At 48.0% G+C, this 21,520-nt stretch overlaps 2 protein-coding genes across 5 annotated transcripts in view; one reads left to right on the forward strand and one right to left on the reverse strand.

Annotated features, from left to right (window-relative positions):
- Positions 1 to 21,520, reverse strand: part of LOC143376878 (uncharacterized) — a 92,242-nt gene that overhangs the window by 32,743 nt on the left and 37,979 nt on the right. For all 4 annotated transcript variants that reach the window (XM_076827636.1, XM_076827638.1, XM_076827637.1 and 1 more), the window contains exons 4-8: positions 15,707 to 16,047; positions 13,257 to 13,283; positions 12,945 to 13,116; positions 12,635 to 12,833; positions 12,253 to 12,448 (exon numbers count right to left, since the gene is read on the reverse strand). In XM_076827636.1, the coding sequence (XP_076683751.1) occupies positions 12,253 to 12,448; positions 12,635 to 12,833; positions 12,945 to 13,116; positions 13,257 to 13,283; positions 15,707 to 16,047 (935 nt within the window). The remainder of the gene's footprint in view (positions 1 to 12,252; positions 12,449 to 12,634; positions 12,834 to 12,944; positions 13,117 to 13,256; positions 13,284 to 15,706; positions 16,048 to 21,520) is intronic.
- B6 (pentraxin-related protein b6) lies at positions 3,715 to 12,238 on the forward strand. The gene is made up of 7 exons (XM_076827979.1): positions 3,715 to 3,951; positions 5,482 to 5,587; positions 6,018 to 6,232; positions 7,764 to 7,863; positions 8,743 to 8,957; positions 9,022 to 9,408; positions 9,480 to 12,238. Exons 1-7 carry the CDS (start codon positions 3,715 to 3,717, stop codon positions 9,852 to 9,854), a joined length of 1,635 nt encoding a protein of 544 aa, XP_076684094.1. The 3' UTR covers positions 9,855 to 12,238.

A 21,520-nucleotide genomic window follows, 5' to 3' on the forward strand; every position in this document is an offset into this window, starting at 1 on the left:
CAAGAATCATTTCTTCCCAGAGCGGCGGAAGAGCTATTTACATCGGGCCCTGCGTAAACTCCGGAGTGTCACGCGCCGCGTCTCTACAGGGCCCGATCAAGTATCGCCCGCAGACTCGACTTTCATTTTCCAGGGTGAGTCGTCCTTTCGCCGTAACCCCGCTCCGTCCTTCCTTCCTTCCGGTCCTCGGGGCCCGGAGAAAGGCGGCCAGCCGAGGAGGGAAGGGGTCGGCGTCAGCGAAATTCGCTGGAAGAAGACGGGCCCCGGCCGGCGAGGAGGAGAAAGGCCCAGCGATCGCTCGGGAAGGGAGGCCGAGCGCCGTGCATTTTTTTCTTCGGAATGCAACACCGACGGTCCCGCTATTCCTCGAGCCTCTTTTACCCCCGCCATCCGCGCTTTTCCCGACACGCGACGCGTATCCGTTTACCCGTCGATACTTTCTTCTCCTCGAATGTCCCCGCCAGACTTCCGGTATTACCGAGCATTGTCTCTTTCGACGCTACTCGTCCTCGTCTGGCGGCTCGTCGACACGCCACGCGGAAACGGAAGAGGGCATTTTTCATGGAGATTAAAGAGGCCTCAGCGTGGATAATCGGGGACGGGTGAAAGTGCGGAGGTTTCGACCTGGAATTAAAGGGCCGGGGTTGGGGATCGACTTCGATCGGCGCCGATCGCGGGAAGCGTTAACGAGAGGCTGCTCTAATTCTCTGGCGTTGCCACACCGGTCACTCGATCGGGAAGGAAGTTTTGAGTGGTCGGCCTCGAACCGCTTACCGAAGCTGCGGGCGGGATTTCGCAAATTCCCCCTCTGGCGGACTTGCTGCGCCGCGGGGTCGACAAGCTGACGCAAAAATATATAAGATCGACCGTGTCCCTTGGGTTTTACCACCGTCGTGGTGGAGGAATGCGAAGTTGGATTCTGCAGCTCACGCAAAAGATTCGGAGCGCAGATGTAGACTCGTATTAGGATACCTGCTGTGGCTGTACGAAACGCGACATTTCAGCCGGATTAAATATTTTTCGCCACTGTTTTTACCTCGCTTTATACATCGATATTGTAGCAAGGGTAAGTTTGTGTCGTCTCTTTTAATTGAAGAGTCCTTGTAGAAAACACTGTAACTGCCAAAAATCAAATTCTGTGATATAGTTTTGCCATTGGCACAGGGAACATTTTCCAATTTTGTTTTTTTAATTTTGGCACTTACATTCTTTATTTATGTTTACGTCTATGTGCAGAATAAATAAAAATGGCAGTTAAAATGTTACAATCGCCCCCAAGGGTGGGGACAAAAGTAACAAATGTCTTATTTACAGAAAGGCTTATTTAAAAAAATTGGTGTATTGTATTTCAAGCTTTTCAGTTTGATTGTGTTGTATAATAATTAGCAAAGTTGGAGGAGCAAATCTGTCCCGAGTGTGGAGTTGGGGAAGTACAAATTAAAAAAATGGGAAAATGCCTTCTAAATTCCCGAATGTGGAATTCCACACACAGGGAAATTTCAAGCGTGGAATAATCCAAGCAACTCACGCCGATCTTGATATTCAAGGTTTACTGTAGAGTAGAAATGATTTTATTAACCGACTTAAAAAAGAAAGAGGTTCACAATTCAGTGTGTTTGTATGTATTATGTTTGTCCGCGAATTTCTCCGTAACTACTGGACCGATTTTCGTGAAACCAATTGCATTTAGTTTAGTTTCAATTAACTTAGATAATGGAGAAAGAATGATCAAAATTGGATCGGCAGTTTTGAAGTTACAACAAAAATAAGAAATCTGTTTTATTAACCGACTTCATTATTATTATTACGAGCAGCTCTTTTTGTAGCCCTACCTATATTTTTTAAAAATAAATGTAGTTAAATGACTAAAAAGTAAAAAATTAAAAAATTTAAAATAGCCTCCAAAAAAAATAAAAATGCACCAAAAAGTAAAAAATAATTTTTTTCCTTATTTAATCTACGACTCTCAATATTTTTAAGTCGCTGCCAGATTTACACAGTGTAAATGATGGGGTGCCGACATGAAAATATTGAGAATCGTAGATTAAATAAGGAAAAGGTTATGTTTTACATTTTGGTGCATTTTTATTCATTTTTTTTTTAAGTCGGTTTTAATTTTTTTTTTAATTTTTGTTGTTATTAAACGGGTGGTCACCCTTTGGTTACATAAAATAAAGTACCTACGTGACAGAAGAGCGAAGTTATAAGCTATGATATACTTATAATAGAGCAGTGTTTCCCAACCTTTTTTGAGTCTCGAACCCCTTTTATAATCCTCAAATAACCTGCGACCCCCCTTCCGTATAAGGTAAAGTAAATTTAAGAAGGAAAAGAAAACAGTAAAAATAGTTATTTCAAAATATAATTCTAACAGTAAGAATAAAAAATAATTAATAATAAAACAAAAACCTCAAAAACCGTGGCGACGCCAAAGAAATCACTTGGTGCAATCCAAAGGTTGAGAATCACTGAGTTACACATTTCCATTTTCTATTGCGTATATTGTACCTCTGACCAGATAAAAAAATAAATTATTATGGTTATTATTATTCCACCGATCTCGAAATTCTCGAGCACGAGAACTGGAACGGCTCGCCCCGACTAATTGCGCGCGCTCGCGTCAATTTGCAGCCCTACTCGCTCGGCCGATTACGCGGCCAGGTGAGTTGCCGCTGACATTTCCGATCGGCGATCGATCGAATTAAATGAACGGTTAACGCGGCTCTGTCATTATCCGCGAAGGACGCCGCTCGCTGCTCCAAATCGGCCTGTCGCCGCGAATTCCCCCCCTAGCCATCGGTCATCGGCACCGAAAGCTCGGCCGATTGGCTGTAACACTTCCACCGAGCAGCGGCGTGCATTCAGATCGACCGGGGCCGAGGAGCAAATCGGAACAATTCGAGCGGAGGAAGAGCGACCTAATAGACGAAGAAACTGCGGGTAGCCGTTAACTCGGGGACCGTAGGATGTCCGAGACCGTAAGCCAAGCCAGAGGAGAGAGAAAAAGGCACTCGAATCGGGTAGGAGGTGTGCACACCTCTTACGAGCTTACGAGGCCTACGCCGAGCGGAACGAGCGAACAGTTACCTTTCTGTTCCGAGACCGCGAGGATCTACCTACCTACACCGCGCGGAGTTCAACGCTGACAGCCTCTCAGTGTCCATTCCCCCTAGGCCCAACACTGACCCCCTGCGGAAATTCGCTAGGCTCCACCACAGCAACCGTCAGGCATCAGACCCAACCAGGCACGCGCTACTGAGTGGGTGGAGGATTTCGACCAGAGTTTCGAAGGGGAGCCAAGAGAGTCACCTGGGGAAGAATTTTCCTGGGTCGCGGTAAGCTCGCACACCAATGCCACTTACTTTGTTCCTTGAGGGAAACTCGAGACGCGGTGGCCATTTTTCTGGCGCTCCCCCAGTCTCTGTCCTACGATTTCCACACCCGAGAAAACTGAAAGAGCTCGCGGTTTTCTAGCTGACGATCGATAAAAAAAAAGGCGGATTTTTATCAGCCCGCAGGCGATACCGTTCCGGTACCGTGGATTAAGGTTTCGCAATGGTGGTCCCGCGGCGCGTAACAGTGCGAACGTTTAGCGGAACGCGATCGAGCCAGCCGACTTCCTACCTCGCGCTCGTCGACGGTTATCTTTTAATTGTTACACTAGCCGCGTGGTGGTTGGCTCGCCAGTTCCTTCCAGGTCGCTCCCACTGAACAATGGCCCCGGTGCTGCCGCTACTGTGCACCCTGCTCGCCTGGACCAGGGTGCAGGCCATCACCGCGTGGAGACCGTCGTTCCCTGCGTCCAGTATTCTGCAGCAGGACCCGCCGACGTTCGGAAGCGGACCGTCCCAGTCCCTGTTCGACATCGAGGGTCAGTCCATCCTGGGCCAGCAGGACCAGGACAGATGCGCTCTTTACAAGGTCTCCATGAACCAGCAGCTGTACTTCGAGGTACGATCTACGCGAGCGCTCGAAAGTCCGCGGAGTAGCACAGAGTGGCCAAGAGGGGTTGCGATAGCTGAGCGTGTTTCTTTCCTCGGGCGTGCTATGCTCGGCGCGAGGCTGCACGCTCCAGGGAGCACGGCGCGAACAAAATGACACGAATCGCGGCAACGAAAGTAGGAGAAAACGCGAGTCTCCTCCTCGACCGGCCATCGCCTGCTATCGCGCCGGCCGACTTCGCTCCATCAAGGTTAATGAACACGAAAAAGATGTCCCTCGAGGCGGGCACCCGAGCGTGGACGCTGGACGTTTCCAACGAGGCGCAACGCTCGAGGAACCGCGCGGTATGCAACCCCGAGTGGATCGAGATATCGCGAAATCGCCGGGCGGGGATCACTTTCCATTTGGGGGACGTCACTCTCTTTCAGGGGACCTGGCCGCTGGGATAGCCGCGAGTGGAAACCGTTCCCCAAACGTTTAGCCGCGACAACGATCTTCCCGCTCGATCCTCCCGCGAGGATTTCCTAGGAAACAATGCGGATGTGCGCGCGGGGTGGTTTCGTAACTAGGAAATCATGGCAAAGACCTTGTTCCAGTGAAGTGGCTAAATCTCGCAAGATCGATCGTGCGCGAAACTCCAGCATTGCGTAACCACGGCCGAAGACGGAAGTCGCTCTTCTGAAACGCGAAGCGATCACGCCGTCTGGCTTTTTGCGCGGGAACGGTCCTAGGTACGCCTTGGAGCTAAGTAGTCCCAGCTGGGGCCTCAAAATCGAGCGCGAGGAAAGCGGGAAAATGGAGATTGTAAAAGGAAGTCAACTGCTTCGGAATGGTTTTCTATCGGATTACGCTGCAAACGAGTCCCAATCGCGTAATCCCTGTAGACTACGTCTAGCGCGCTGGTGATTAACGCTTTCATTACGCGACGCCTAAAGGCGCTTTCAGAATTTACTCCCGATTCACTGTCGACCGGCAAATCTTATCGGCAACAATTGCAACGAACTTCACTTGTATCAGAAACAAGGGAACACCGCGAACCCGCGCTCGCTGATTCGAACGCAACTTTGTGGTTATGGTTGTGAAAACTAACCTCAAAGTCAAAAAGGCACTTCCACTTCTTAGCGTATAACTCCTGAACTACAAGAGACAGAGAAAAATGTTTCAAGCGAAAGTTTAATGGCGCACTAAGCGCTGCAAACTTGCGTTAACAAAATTTTGAAAAAAAGTTTTTTTGGGGTAGCTATTTTTTTTTTAATCGCTTTTCAAAATTTTGTTTACGTGAGTCTGCAGCGCTTAGTGCGCCACTCAACTTTTGTTTGAAACGTTTTTTTCTGTGCCTGGTACTTTGGAAGTTATACGCGAAAAAGTGGGGGTGCCTAGTTGGCTTTGAAGTTAGCTTTCGCACCCTTAAATGGCGATTGGGCAGGAATAAAACAGCAAAGTCTGTGGTCGGGTTAACGCGACGACTAATTGCTAAGCTGGGAATTTGAGAAATACAGTGTTCCTCGTGAAGTGATGCCGGATGCTTCTTTATCGCAGTACATCCAGTACAAAACGGACCTGGCGGACATGAAGGAGTTCACCCTGTGCATGTGGACGAAATTCCACAACCACACCAACGACCATCCTCTGTTTTCGTACGCAGGTAAGAGGTCCAGCTTCCTTTCCTTTCACCTCTTCCCTTTTTTTCACCCTGCACACGCGCGAACGGGAGGAGAAAGCGAAAGTCCGGCAGGGCTGGACGCCTCTCTCAAAAATCCGCGCGTGAGCTTCGGAGACCTCAGAAGTTGGCATCGATCTTGAGAACCTCTAAATTATTCAGCGGTAAATAAATCGAACCGATGCTCGTTCTAATTACTCGATAACACGCTCCGGGAAAGTGTTATGTAAGCCATCAACAGACGCGCGCAAATGCTTCTGCATTTCGATTCCTCGCCAACAAATTTTAAGTCTCCTAACCCTCCAACGATCGCGCAACCGTCGAGCCTCGGGTGAGCCCGGAATTTTCGAAACGGACGGATTCCGTTCCGCATTGGCTGCCCCCCAACTGACTTCCCTGCGATTCTCATTCAAAGTCGGCGACCAGCCGCGGGGTATACTGTCCTGGGTGGCTAACACCGCCAGGAGCTCCTACTACATGATGAACATCGACGGGCACAACCTGTACAGATTGAATTACCCGCTCCGCCTGAACAAGTGGTACCACTCCTGCCAAAGCTGGAACGGCCGCACCGGGGAATGGCAGATCTGGGTCAACGACGAGCGCGTGGGTCGCGGGTTCAACAACAGGGTAAGCGACTCCTTTAGCCTCTAATGCCAGTTGCTCCTCTTGGAAACCGGAATGCACCGGGCAGCGTGCTCCAAACACGATCGGTGGGGGGGATAGCGGCGTGCATGATTCGAATGGATCGGTGAAGCTCGGTGACCATGAAAGCGGCGCGTCACGAGGCGTTCGCGGGATATATGCCCGTCGCGGCGACGCGAAAGGCACGAAGATTGCACTTTTTTTTTCGCCTGCACGCGCTCTGGATTCTACGCGCTGGCCTCGACGGGGCTGCGCGCACTCTCGCCAACCCGCTTCACCGATTCTCTTCTGATCGGGGAACTCGGAACACGCGGGCAATGCCAACGCTCGCGGTCGCGTTTATCGTTTTGCGAAGGTGCGCGGCGCTCTCGAAAGTCGGACGGTGCACGGCGTGACGCGGGCGGCCGAGTAGAAAGCGATCTTCGGAAGCGTTGTCCAGCTTCGAATCCACACACATACATTTCTCTTGCACACCGCTCGTGCAACCCGCTCACGTAACCGCCCCCCCCCCTCCGCTCGATCTCTGCGATGCGGATTCGCGCGAGGAATTTTCATCTGGCCGAGAAAACGCTGCCAACTCGGAAATCCCGATTTTCATGAATACACAACACCTCGTGTGGCTTACAGCATTTTTTGAGGCGTGCAAAGAGGAGGAGTTTTTCTTTTTTTTTTGGAGTTGTGGAAAATCGTGTTGTTTTGTTTTCTTAATATAACCATTGTTTTTTTCATTCCTACGAGTTGTTTGGAGCCATGAAAAAATAACCTTGGGGAGACGGGATTCGAACCCGCGATCTTTGGATCCTCGGCATACTAGGCAGTCGCCTAACCAGTTCCGCCAAAACCGATCCTTCAGTCTCTTGTTCCGAATTCCCTTTTATGGTGATTCAAGATCCCACATGTATTTCTCTTTCGGTAGTGTGAGAGAGCATCGAAAACTGAAGAATTCTTATATCTTTTTGGTTATTTTCTATCTAGGGACTATTCTTTTTCCCTTTATTTGTTCATTCTGGCATTTCTGCTTATATGCATTAATCCTCTACTGGTTTTCTCTATTCTCTATTTACCAAAGGATTTTCCAGTATAAATAAATAAATGTTTAAAGTTCTCTTCTATCTCGCGCTGTTATTAAGTCATATTAAATAAACGACTACGCTATCCGTTCGCACGAAGTTCCGGTAAGACCAGAAGAACGTGTTCCGCCTCGGTAAAGCCATTAATCGGGAAACGTTATCGATGAACGGATGAGCGTGAATCAGCGGGGCAGGGAGGGCGGTACGTACGGTGAAAGGAATCTTGCGAGGAAAGGAATCGAATCTTTCTGCTCGATAGAGAGGCAAAGGTGGCACGAAGAAACATAATTCTCCTGGTATTAATTATTGCCACACTTTACACGCCTGTTTCCGCGCCGATCTCTCCTGGATTCCCCGAATGTATAATTTGAAAACAGGAAATCAAACCTATTCAAATCCCCGCGCCAGTCAAACGTAATTCGCTAAAGTTCGCTTGCTACGCGCAGTTGGTGGGCCACGTGATCAAAGGGGGTGGAGTAGCGATCACGGGGCAGGAGCAGCATCAACTGGGCGGTGGTTTCTTGGAGGGCGAAGGTGCGCCTGCAGGTAAGACGTTCGACACCGCGCGAAGTCGACACGCAGCGGAGAAAAATGTTACCATTTTTTCGATACGCTCTACTTCCCTTAATTTTTAACATCCACTCAAAACCGCAGCATGTGCCCAGTATACGTATTCTGACAGAGAATTAAAAGCTGTATAAAATCCAGTTGAATTTAAATTTATTTAACTAACCAGAAACACAAAATTAAATTTTCAAAGGTAATAAAAAATCTAATATTTTGTGGGGACACCTCCTTTCGGCCCCAAAAATGTGTTGTCTCGTTTTGTTTCTTATTGAAATAAATTCAATTTTAACCGAGCTTTGTACAGCTTCAAATTCTCCATCGTAATGTATATTTATATTAAGGGGTCATTCCACTTTGATCGGCCGAAAAATTCAGCTATTTTTAAAAAAATTTTCCTGCGTAGATACAACATATACTGCAATAAATCTTTTTGGTATTCATTAAGCTACTCTTATATTATCCAAAAACAATTTAAAGAATTTTTTTAATTTGTTTCAAAACTATAAACGTGATTATCTCAAAACGACATTTTTCCAACCGGTGCAGGTGATTGCAAATATAGATTTGCAACATACATTTTAAAAAAAACTGTTAAAAATTTCAAACAGATTTTTTTTTACTGCCAATAAGTGTATTAATAAGTAGACAAAATATTATTTACGTTGAACATTCCGTTCACTAGAAAATAATTCCTAAAGAATGACAATTTTTCACGTCTTCGCAGTGGAATGACCGCTTAAACGCATACCACAGCTCCAAGCGGATGCTAAAAAACGGCAAAACTATATAGCAGATCGAAAGATGGTAACTTTCTTGTCCGCTGTGATCCTCTGTCTCACCCTAACGGTGGGTTTCCAGGATCTGGCGGTTACCTAGGCGAAGTGACGATGGTGCAGCTGTACGGAGTCGCCCTGACTGCGGGGAAGGCGCACAAGGACCACAAGCACCACCACGCCCACCACTACGAGCACAACACCAACAACAACACCCCCAGACCCACCATTCGGCCACCAATCACCGGGCGCCCGCTGCCTCAGAACCCATTCCTCACTGGGGGGCAAATTAACACGCAGGTAACGTGTCATTCATTCCGAGATAAAGGTCATCGAAGACAGATTCTGACAGTGGGACTTCCAGGTGAAGATCAATCCCGGATCACCGCTGCAAATCGTCCAAGGTGGAGTCACCTTGAGGCACCCCTCGCTGATCCCCAGGAACCCTCCACCTCAACCTCTCCCTCCAACGAACCAAGACTCCATCCCCACCGCCTTCCCTTTGCAATCCTCGCAGTTCTTCGGCAACCCGCAGCCTACGATAAACCTGCCCCTGAGCAACGGGATATCCGGCACCGGAGTGAGCTTCGCGGACGGTCCCTACCGCAACCTCTTCAAGAGGGAGAAGGACTCGCCCACAAGCGAAAGTTCCAGCGAGGAGCTGGACGACTCGGGCCTCGAGGTGACCGAGAAGTCGATCAGGAAGAGGACGGCTGACGAGGCTACCAAAGACGAGCAGCCGGTGGAAAAGGTGCGTACACATTTAAGCTCCGCCTGAGAACAGTACCCTAGCAGCTCCTGAGCACGCGCGTGAACTCGCAGGTGACGTTCGTGGGACAGTCGGAGGACAGCGAAGATAAGAAGCTGGAGAAGCGAGATTCCGAGAAGAAGAAGAAGAGGGGCTTGGTACAGCTGGGCGACGGGCTGATAGTGGACGATGGGTACATCTCCCAGGGATTGGACAACGAGTACTTCTCCGGTCTGACGAATTTTGGCCTCCAGCTGCCCAAGTACGAGAACAAGGACGACGAGAGGGAGCCCGCCGAGGCGGAGGTCCGGATGATCATGGACATCTGCGACGGCTGCGAAGAAGAGCCGTTCAGGAAGGCTCTGATCATGGCGTGGAGGTCGGTGCCCAAGAAGCTGTACTCTGGCGCGCTACACGTGCCAGCCACGCCGGCGTGCAAGGCGTTCTAGGGAGGCGTCGTCATCGAAAGACTCGCTATCGCTGACACAGGATCCCTGCTACGTGCTGCGAAGCCAGCCTCCGAGGCGCTGGCTCGATTAAGCCGATTGCACGCGCGCACGGGCGAGATCGATTACACGGGGGAGCTCCCGAGCGCGTTTAGGAACGCGCACCTGGGCGGTGGAGGTGCGGCGTGATCGTAAAAACATTTGGCTGTTGAGGAGAGTGAATTTGGCAAGGCTGCGCCTATGGAGTCCATTCGGATTGGGTGATTGGGAGGGGGTTGCCAGCAAAGTGTCGCCGAAACGGTGGTGTAGGACGAAAGGTGATTCCTTTGCGCAAAAATAAGTTGAAAATGGGGAATAATATGCCGTACCTGTGTATCTAAGTAACAAGGGACTTGACACAATCGTTGCACGCCGATTTTGGTTGAGCTTTGCGCAGATTATAGTTCTCCCAAAAATATTTGACACGTATTTTTTTTTATCGGCAAACGTCCATATCTAGGGGATGAAATCAGACCTCAAAGATGGGGTCGAGAAATACGTTTGCCCCAATATCTCGGAAACTGTGCATAATAGAGAGAAGTGGTGTATTTTTAATGAGAAATTCAGCCACGTAATCAGATTTGTAATACGATAATTTGTTTAAACAATATACTAAAAGGTAGTAATTTTTCACAGAATCTGATTATATGAAAGAATTTGTTATAAAAAAATATATTTTTGTTTAGAAGATTTTTCTCCACAATGCATAGTTTTAGGGATATTGGGGCTGGATTGTGGGTTGATTTCATCCCCTAGATGTGGACGTTTGCCGATAAAAAAATTCATATAAAATATTTTTGCGGGAACTATAATCTACGTAAAACTTGTCAAAATCGGAATGTAAGTATAAAATTGGCAGACTGCAACAGTGAAAAAGGTAACATGAATCTTTGTGCAAAAATAAGGCGAAATTGTAAAGTAACTATTCTACAAAATTCAAGAGTTATTTTTCTACAATGATCCATTTTATCCACAGTTGCACTGGGGCACTATCAAAGTGTCCGACGCTGATCGGTGTCTCCTCAGAATATGTTGTTAAGCACAGAAATCTAAGAGACACGTATTTCTTTATTTTTGCCGAATCCGAATTTTTAAGGGTGCCTCGAAGTTCTACAATCGGTTTCCAAAAATGAAGCGATCTGAAATATATATTATAAAGTGATTTATGTGTTAACAATTGCGAAATTGACTACAGAAAAACTGAAAGCGCAAAGCTTTGCATTTGTGAATGAAATTATCAATTTCTTCGAACTTTGAGGGCGATTCACCCCTCAAAATTGAGATAGCTCGAAAATATAAAAACACGTGTCTTTTAGATTTCTGCGCTTAATATCTGAAGCAGAATAAAATAGTGCCCCTTGTCAGAAGCACTTCACGGTCAAGAAATATTCCCAGCAATTTTTCCTGGGACCCAAGTCCCCAATCGAGAAACGTTGCACACACCACTACTTTAGCGACACTCACAAGGGAACATCTCGAACCCGGAAATTCAAAAAATTCTGAAACTTCGTGAATACGTAGGGAATTTCCCCCCGATTACAACGCAATTTTTATTTGCTGCCCAAATTCACTCTAAGGGGGTGTAATTGACCCCTGAAAATCCAGTTATTCTTCGATTTTCTGTTATAACTCAAGAATTGTAAAACAATTTGTTTACCAAATGATAGATCTGATTAAAAGAAGTAACTTTAGCCTTGAAGCTTTTCTTCTATCTCTTACATTTCGCGAGTTACAGCAAAAAATCGGAAAATAGCCAAATATTCAGGGGTTAATTTCACCCGCTTCGAGTGAATTTGGGCAGCAAACAAAGATGGCGTTGTAATCAGGAGGAAATCCCCTACATATTCACAAAGTTTCAGAATTTTCTGAATTTTCGGGTTCGGGATCATCCCTTGTCAGTGTGCACCTTACCACCCCACGTAGCGCCCTCATATTCCCACGTTTTCCCGCTTGCTCGAAACCTGTCCACGTTTACGTCCGACTGGCCCCGACATTGCATATTTTCGAGTGGCGGAGAAACAGGGCAGTGGGTCAGATCGCCGGACAAAGTAAACGCGTTTTCTAAGGACGTTGAAAAAGAACGTGGGAAAATGCACAGCCGCGCTGAGGGTCGTACGCGTTAAAGCGCCTCTACTTTCATTCACCTGCCATTGATCCCCTGAAACAGTCGCGGGTGTGAATTCCTAAGCTCACGATCCCCCCGCACCCCCGTCGCCGCGCAATCGAATCGTATTTATTTAGAGTAGCCCGGCGGCGATGTGGGCCCACGGCACATTCGGCTGATTCTCCCACTCGCAACAGTATTATTGTATCATCCCGAGGTCTGTGAATAAATTTACATTGCGAACATCGAAAGACTCACTTTGCTCTTGTGGATATGCTGGTGCTGGTACTCGCTGTCGAACTCCGGCTCGCTGAAGTAGCTCTGGTCCTCCCAGTGCGGGGGCAGGCCCGAGCCCCCTCCGGGGATCCCGAGGGGACCGGGCATCCCCGTCACGCCGTCGCTGCTCTCGAACAGTCTCAGGACGCTGCGGTCCCGAATGTCTCTGAGATGTGACCTGGAACCAGACGCGGCCAGCCTCCTTCAGTACAAACACCACGGACCCACGAGCGAAGAGCAACGGCGGACCCTTCGGGCCCCGGATATCGGGGTCTAACTGTATTCGGGAACCGCAAAGGTGAAGTTAGACGGCGCGCGGCTTAACTTCACCTTAACGTGCCCGGGGAGCCGGAGTCTGCCGTACCTGAGGTCCTCCAGCTCGTAGAACATGTCCTTGTTGCTGTCGTGTATGTAAACCTTGACGTGCGGGCTGTCTAGGTACTCCATGGTGAGCTGTTTCGGGAAGCTTCTCACAAAGAGAGCCTTGACGGTGTCTATGCTCGTGATTTCGTTGGGCAGGAGTGCCCGCTTCGTCTCGTTCCTATACTGCAGGAACACTAGACCTATGGAATCGTCCACAGAAACGCATCGTTTCGTCAGGAATGTCCGACAAGGGCACGGAGCAGCGAGGCAGCAACAAGACGCTCCTAATTCTACCGCGGGTCGTGAGTTACCTAGTGGTCTCTCCAACGTTTTACTGGGGGTCCGTACAACGGGGAGGCTGCTTCTCTGTTTGCCACCCCGCCGGAATCCGGTGCTCGATGTCTCCACCTCGGACATGATGCCCGGGTCGTCATCGAACAACATCGTCGAGGAGGGTGGCGGGTACCCGCGCGGTAGTGGCGACTGGAAAAAACAACAGAACAGTCCGCCGGTCAGCTTCCCTCTGACCAATCCTCCGCGCGCGATTTAATCCACGCAAGCACGGCTATCCGGAACAGGCATGCCATCGTGCGGGGGTGGAGAAGAACACATGGAAGAATTACCTTTCTCTGGCGAGACTTGGTCCCCATCTGTTAGCGGCGTCGGGTACACGGAAACACACACACAGAAGTAAACCAGTTAGACGTGTATATGCATGGAGCTGAGAAAAAGGGGGGTTGCTTGCTGGAAAATCTACTCCCGGCAGTAGCGTCGGGCCGAGTCCTGTAAAAATCTCCCGCGATCGCCAACTTCGCGCCTCCACCCAACCGGAGAAGTCGCCGATCGCGAGATTCTCTCGCCAAGACTAAGCGCGGTTGGCGGCGCCTAAAACGATCCTGGTGATGCCCCGCCCCTTGGGAGGCCCCGAGGAAGGTGGAGGGGGAACAAACGAGTACAGCAAAAAATCGTGGAGGAAATGAAACGAGCGGGGATGTTTGCGTCGGTGCGCGATACAAGGGGTCGTACTTAAATTACGTAAGGCTTTTTGGCGTGGGGAGGGCGCACAGTGGGGAAATTTCGCGATTTTGTGGCCAAAATCACAAATGTAAATTTTTCAATTCGACAAAATAAATGCAAATGTCAATTGAAGAACTAATATCAGTATCAAATGCCACCAATTTTACTGTTAAATGTTTTAATGCAAAGCTCATGTAGATTCGCAAATTTTTAATGTTCAAGTGAGGTTAGACCGAACGCAAAAAATTAATTCAGATTTTCAAGTTGCTTCAAACACTTATATTGTGTTATCCAAAGATCTGAAAATAATTTCAAGGCATGGATTCAATTCCTGGTGGTGCGTAAGATATCTTTTTGTCCTCAAAATAATTATGTTTCGGTTTTTAATACGTAATTTATACAATTTTTAAAGTAGCGTTTTAGAAATAACCGTTTCATATAAGAATCAATTTTCAATACATAAAATAGTTACCAATCCCATAATATCCTACAATGATTTTCATTCCTATTTTACGCTGGACTATTTTCATTCTATAAATGCAATTATTAATTGCTAATAGTTGCTAATCTTGTAATTACATGCATTTTTTTTAAACACGATCCAGTGTGACTTGTATAACATACGACATAACTGTGACCGAGACTGGTTCACATGTTATACGCTACAAACCTTTTTATTCTCTTTTAAACGATTTAATTCAGCTTTGATTATTTTACAAGTATTATCAAATGGTTACGCAGTACATGTTAAAAAAATTCAAATATATTTGACTGTTTGTATTATGTATGTTTGTTTGTCGTCAGAAGCGATAACCCTTCTGTTATGCCCTGCTGCACTGTAGCAGAGGCATGCTCTAACAAAGAAAAAAGTGTATAAATGTAGATAATAAAAAATCTTTATCGTTCGTAATTTTTGTAACTGCTGTTTTTCGAATAATTTAGTTTCCCATATATTAGAACGTAAAAGTGCCGAATTTTATATATTAAAAATGTTTTCAGGTTTTGACCACGAAAATGGATATAGTTCTTCAATTGACATTTGTATTAAATTCGTCAAATTCAAAAATATCATTTCTGTACTCTTGGCCATAAAATCGCAAAATTTTCCTTCTGTGGGGCATCGCGAATTTCTTACGTTTTCTCACAAGGGGGAGGGAGACTGGTAGTGTCTTCTGTAATATTCTTTTTTAACCTAATTTTCAGAAACTATTATATAGACCTTTAAAAGATTTTTAATAACTGAAAAAAATGAAAGGTAAAAAATATTACACAAGGAAGGGGGTGGAATATAAAATTTTACAAATTCTTATACCGTGAGTGGGAGAGGGTGTACGAAATCACTAAAATTACCCTTACGTGATTTAAGGACGGTCCCTAACGTGAAACGGATTGGCTCACGATAATGCTGGGCAGAGAGTGAAAAATTGCACGCGCGGGGGCTAACAGGCCAGTGGCTTCCCTTTTTCCTTCGATCGGACCCACCTCCGGGACACTTGGACGCGCGAGCGACGACAGCAGACGGGAAAGGAGGACGGCGTAGGTGGATGCCGCTTAATTAACCTCTTCCCTTCGTTACGCCCGGTTCTTGACCTCGGGAATATCCGTTAAAGCCACTCGCGTTCCGTCGTCGGATGCTTCGGGCCGAGATCGACCCCCTTGCTTAATCGCCGCACGCGATCCGCTAATCTGTATTGCCATCGCGGGAAGAAAGTAACAAGATTCACCGCTACTTTTCCAGTATCCTGGGAGACCCCGGGCCCTTCTCCATCCTCCCCCGTCAATTCCCCCATCCAGTTGAATATATTCGCCGGTGTACAGTGGCCCCAGTACTGGCAGAGTGCCTGCCCCCGCGTTGCAGACGAATAGGAAGAGAAACGTAGAGAAAAGGGGGACGAAGAATCGGGGGATCGTGCATCGAGCGCAGACCACTCCCGGCACGTTGGTCCGGGAGCAGGTCGGGCGCGCTCGTACAGGGGGATTAAAAGAGATCGTAATGAGGCGGTGAACAATAAGAGCGAACGTGTGCATTTACGTTGATGCGGTAGCAAAGATTCACCTCGAGGTCCATGGTGGTGTGCCGCGCGGGCTGCGTGCCGTACTGGCCGTGCGGTGGCGGCAGATGATGGGGATGAAGGGGGTGCAACTGTTGAGCAGCGTTGAACTGCTGATGATGAAGGGATGGCTGATGATCGCCACCGAGGGTGTGCCTCCTCGGCTCGTCCCTCGACCTGCCGCCACCCCCGGAGCCGCTCCTGCCGTTTCCGCTTCCGCCCCCGACGCCCAACACGCTTCCACCCCCTCCGCTGCCGAGGCCGCTACCCACGCCGCCACCGCCTCCCCTCCTCCCGCTTGGGACCTCGTTCGAGCCTGCCTCACCCTCCCCCCTGCCGGACCCACCTGCAAAACAAGTAGCACAAGCTTCCTTAATCCTCCGCATTCCTGACACAAATCGGGACGGGGCATAGGAGAGTTCCCTTAACCCCGGACGCCACCTAATACAGGGATATATCTATGACATTTATTTATTTATTTATTTATTTCCACACGAACGGGTAAGACCCAGTTTACGACGGAAGAAGGTGAAAAAGACGCGGAGTAGAGAAACAGCGGTACAACAAAACAGAACGGAAGAACAGTACAAGAATATAAAAAATATAACATAATAAACATGACTATTTGAAATGCTACCGTTTAAAAGTGGGACTGGTGGAGACCGGTCTTTGACGGTACCTATATCCGACCACGATTTTCTGCTACAATAATGAAAGAAAATGAGTATTTTCTTTTTATTTTATAATTTCGTATATATTCCTAGTTAATTTGAGTAAGTTACTGCATGGATCCATGTATTTTTATTGTAAAATTTGCGAGTTTAATGATGTCTGTAGTACAACCTCGCGTTATTAGAATCTGTCAACTTTCATGTCAACGATCAAGTCCTAATTTACATGTGAATTTACTTAAAGAATGCACGGCTACATAAATGACGTATGAAACAATAACCGAAACACCTCTAATTATAATTTCCGAACTTTCCGGTTGATATTTCGCTTTCCGTGCTGCAATAACCAACAACAAATGAATAATTGGTCACTACCATAATGGGGACGCGGTCGGTAATGGGGAAATCTACCTTATTAGGTTTAAAACTTAATATATTATTTGTATTTTTGTTTTTCCTGTGTGTTTCTAACACACAGGATGGGGCGGTTTCAAGCATTTCGCTTATATTGCCCAACGAACGATAGTCATTTTTTCCTTTTTCCCTCCTTCTCTTTCTCCTTCGAGTCCCAGCAGCAGCGACGCACTGGGAGACAGGTGACGGTCACCCATCTTTCCCCAGTACGCCGCCCGTGATGTTTGACTTCGGTGATCTTACGGGAACCGGTGTTTCCATCACGGCCATGGCCGCTGGTTTACTTAATATCATTTCTTTCTTCTTAAGAAGAATCTTAAGCGTCCGGCACTAGGGGGAACTCCCTCTACGCAGCGCATGCACGGGATCGTACCGACTTTCGGTACAAGTGGACGACGCGGGTAATCCCCGCGTCCGCGCCCGACTGGGGCGACCTATTTGGCAGAACGGTGCGGCGCGTAAACTCGGCCCGAGAATAACGAGTTCGCGGAAGTGGCCGGAAATAGCGGGCGCCAGCAGATACGCGGGACCCGTGCCCGCCGCTGGTGGAGAGGATTACCGCGCGCGCGGGTATATCCTCCCATTTTTCCGCTCGCCGAACAAAGCGGAGCTCGAGGAGAGGGCGAATGTAAATACGCTTGAAGCCCCCTCCCCGGAGAGAGCGTTCTCTACAGAGATTTGCCTGGCATTCCAGAGGGACCCGGGCCACCTACGGGGCCAGGTATCCCGGGAGCAGCGATCAACGTGTAACGTATGCGCTCGCGATTCGAATGGCACGCAACGCCGCGGAGGATGCGGCACAGGAGGGGCTGGGGAGACGCGTTTAATCGGAACGACGACGGTGGAAGCTCGTGGAGGCGAAAGTAGGTCGCAAGCGAGCGAGAGAGCGCCGCTGGTCGACCCGCTCGAGGGGATCGGTCGGCGTCGACGTCCAATTAATGACGAGCCTCGAATTCCGCTACTCGAGAGCAAACGTACGCGGGCGCCTAGGCGTGCGCCTCCTCGATTCGCAGCCCGACGAGTTGGCCTCCTCCCCTTCGTAATTAGCCAAGCACAGCTTCTGCGTCCACGTCGATGGAACGTCGGCTCGATCGCGCTTCACCGCGACGGCCGAGATCCATAATTAGCGGCGCGGAACGGACCCGGGATCGCAATTTTGTGCGTACCGTTACGCGGAAACAAGCCTACGCGTGCACCGCGAACCAGCGAGCTCGATTCGAAGGGGATCCCCAGCCACGGATTAAAGTTGAGCTCCCCGTGCGCTGGCCGATGGGTTTACCCGGAGAATAAGCGACTGGGTACGAGCTGGATACAGTAGCGCCCCGAAAGAAGGTGATCGCGATCCCCTTCAGTTCTTCCGCTGTTGCCGGGGCGAATGGGCGGTCTCGGTCCCTCCCACTCTACGCGATAAGGCGACGAATGCCCAAAAGTCAGGGACGGATCCAGAGAGGGGCAATAGGGGCGATAAATAATTAATGCGAATTTAATTATTTAGGCTATAGTATCAGTGAGAGATGTTAAAATATAAATTACAAGTAGATTTTAAATTTTGTAAAAGAAAGGCTCCTGAATTCTCCTCCGCGAAAAGACTATCTGTCTCGAAGTGTGTAGTTTAGAGGAAGACAGCTTTGCAGTCAATGAACGTGTACAGTGCATATGTAAAATTTGAGAACGAATTCCCCCTTTAATCGACAGCTCTCCGAAGCGGTGGAAATGGACGATAATACGAACCGACGGGTTTCCTTCTAATAGTTCCAAGCTCCTCGACCAGCCGCAACAGTCTCCTCCTCCTCCCGCCGCTCCGTAACCGTACAAAGAGCCCTCGGTTCTGCCTATCAATTATTTTTCGCCGCGCCTTTATCGACACGCGGAATTGAAACGTCGCTCGTCGACTTATCTCCGCGGAGGGGCGCTCGACGGGCGCGACCGACGAAATCCATTACCGAGGGAAATTTTATAACCATAGTCCCCCCACCCCTCATTCGCATCGAGATCCATTAAAATCGACAAGCGGCGCGGATGCAAACGCGGTGGCCCAGCGAAATTAAGATCGATCCCGCTGAAATCGATTTTCCTCCGCCTCTCTCTCTCTCTCTCTCTTTCTCCTCTCTCCTCCTCGACGAACAACCCTCTACCAGTGATTGCCCCCGTTCCACCTAGGAGTCACGCGGAGAAGACGAGGAAGAAAGTAACGCGACACGCGACGCGGAACAAAGTATCGACGACCGGGATCGCGTACGATACACAACCGCACTCGTGCACCGACCGGTTCGATAAAACCCGAAGCGTCGCGCGCCACGATACGACCAGCACTGTCTCGACCACGACACCGCGGGATCCTCGAACGCGTTTATTTTCAGAGTAGCGTCAGCTAGCGTGCGACCCGACCAGCGCGAACCGCCAACCGTCGATTGCCCTTCGCCGTCCCCCGAGAAATCTAATCTAACGCACGGATGGCCGATAATTCGTCGCTGGAAGATAAGATTCCGACCAATCGAGCCGCAAATACACGCGGACCCTGAGCGCGCATCGAAGACAGCACCGTCGTATTATCCTACGTTCTTTAAAGATGCAATTTTATCAGTTCTCCTGCTTTGGTTGACTCTCACAAGGGAAGATCCCGAAACCGAAAATTCAAAAATTTCTGAAACTTTGCGGATATGTAGAGAATTTTGCTCCTGATTACGACGCAATTTTTTTTTGTCTGCTGCCCAAAATCACACTAAGGGGGTGAAAAATTAACCCCTGAAGATTCGGCTGTTTTTCGATTTTACTTTCTAACTCGCAATCTGTGAGATATAGAAAAGAAATTTCAAGACAGTACGCTTTCACGCGCCACAACGGCATCTGCGCTCCAGAGCCCTGTTTGTGTCTAAAGTACCTGGGTACTTTAACTACAGAGCTGATCCCATCAATAGAGCTATGTATGCGGCGAACCAATATCTCACTGATATTGATGCGTTCTCTATATCGTGTGATTCATTCCGGCACAAATTGCTCGGTCGACTCTCCGAATAACTGTCCCCGATGCGTAAGCACATATGCTTAGGTTATTAGAATAAGTTACCAGACTCATTTCTCTTTGTACTAGTTAACATGCTTTGTATACTAAAGAGTATTCCCGTAGATAATAATGATAATAATAATAATAATAATAATAATAATAATAATAATAATAATAATAATAATAATAATAATAATAATAATAATAATAATAATAATAATAATAATAATAATAATAATAATAATAATAAAGACAAAAGTTACTTCTTTTAATTAGATGTATCAAATAGTAAAAGTTTTAGCAATTGTTTAAACAATTAGAAAAAAGTTATCATCCATAAATTTTAATTTATTAATTAAGTTATTCGATTATCGAGGAGCATATTTCCCCGATACAACAAAAGTTGTAATTGTATGGGAAAAATATGAATTATGCTGTTTCATAATTATTTAAACAACGAATTGTAAAAAAACATAATTAACATTTTTGTTTATAACTTTTTTCAAATTGTTTAAACAATTGATAAAACTTACCATTTGATAGATCTAATTAAAAGAAGTAACTTTTGTCTTGAAATTTCTTTTTTATGTCTTACATATTGCGAGTTAGAAAATAAAATCGAAAAATAGCCGAATCTTCAGGGGTTAATTTCACCCCGTTAGTATGATTTTGGGCAGCAAAAAAAAATTGCGTTGTAATCAGGAGGAAAATCCCCACATATCCACAAAGTTTCATAATTTTTTGAATTTTCGGGTTCGGGATGATCCCTTGCCAGATTTTAGCTGCACGGAACGTATATATACGCACAACGTAGGAGAAAAAAAACCCATCCGATGGGTAGGAATCGAACCCGAGTCCTTTCGCTTTCCAGGCGACCGTTCTTGCCACTGAGCTACGCAAACCCCCCGACTGTTACTCTTCTCCTAATTCATATATACTTTAAGATGTCTGCCACACTGCCGCCCGCTACAGTACCCTAATTTCTAGCTGATACCGTAAACACTGAGCAGATACCGAAGCGGAAGCTGTCTCTCCACCAAATGTAGTACACGTCGCGCTCCGTCACTCCGGGTTAACAGTCGAGTAGAAAGAATCGGCGTGCGGGGATCGTAACTACGTTCTTCTCGGGTGAATCAGGCGCCGGAAATTGGGACACGTCGCTTTCCTGTCGGAGCGACGAGACCGAGAGCCAGCTCGTCCCCGTAAGGCCCCAAGGAAAATAACCCAGAAAAGGGTTTGGCGTGCTCCCCGAGCACTATTTACAAGTTCAACGTCCCCCGATCGGCCAGACGTCACCTACGCGAAAGCAGTGGCACCCGGGGTTAATTATAGGGGCCCGTAAAAATAGCCAGACGGCAGGGTGGGTATGTAGGATACGGGAGCGGGTGAGATTTCGCTGAAAAGCGAGCGTGGGAAGATGATCTCGGCGTGAATGAGCCAGGACGCTCTATTATTGGACCGCCGTGGAAACAATCCGCCCGGCGCGGTCGAGGGCCGAGGAGCGTCGAGGAGCGTCGAGGAGCGTCCTCCTCTCCAGGAATCCCTACGCTCCGATCGATCGGATGCGGACGTGCAGCGATCGTGCACGATCAGGATTACGGCGGGCGGTGCGTGTGCCCGTCGATCGATCCGTTTCAATTACGGCACGACAGGAACGTGGTTGCCTAGCTGACGCCAGCCACGTCGGTTCCTTGACCTCGCTGGGCTTCAACTGTTGCTCGCCACGAAAA

This window comes from Andrena cerasifolii, chromosome 15 (assembly GCF_050908995.1).
Source record: "Andrena cerasifolii isolate SP2316 chromosome 15, iyAndCera1_principal, whole genome shotgun sequence".
NCBI classification, from domain to species: domain Eukaryota; kingdom Metazoa; phylum Arthropoda; class Insecta; order Hymenoptera; family Andrenidae; genus Andrena; species Andrena cerasifolii.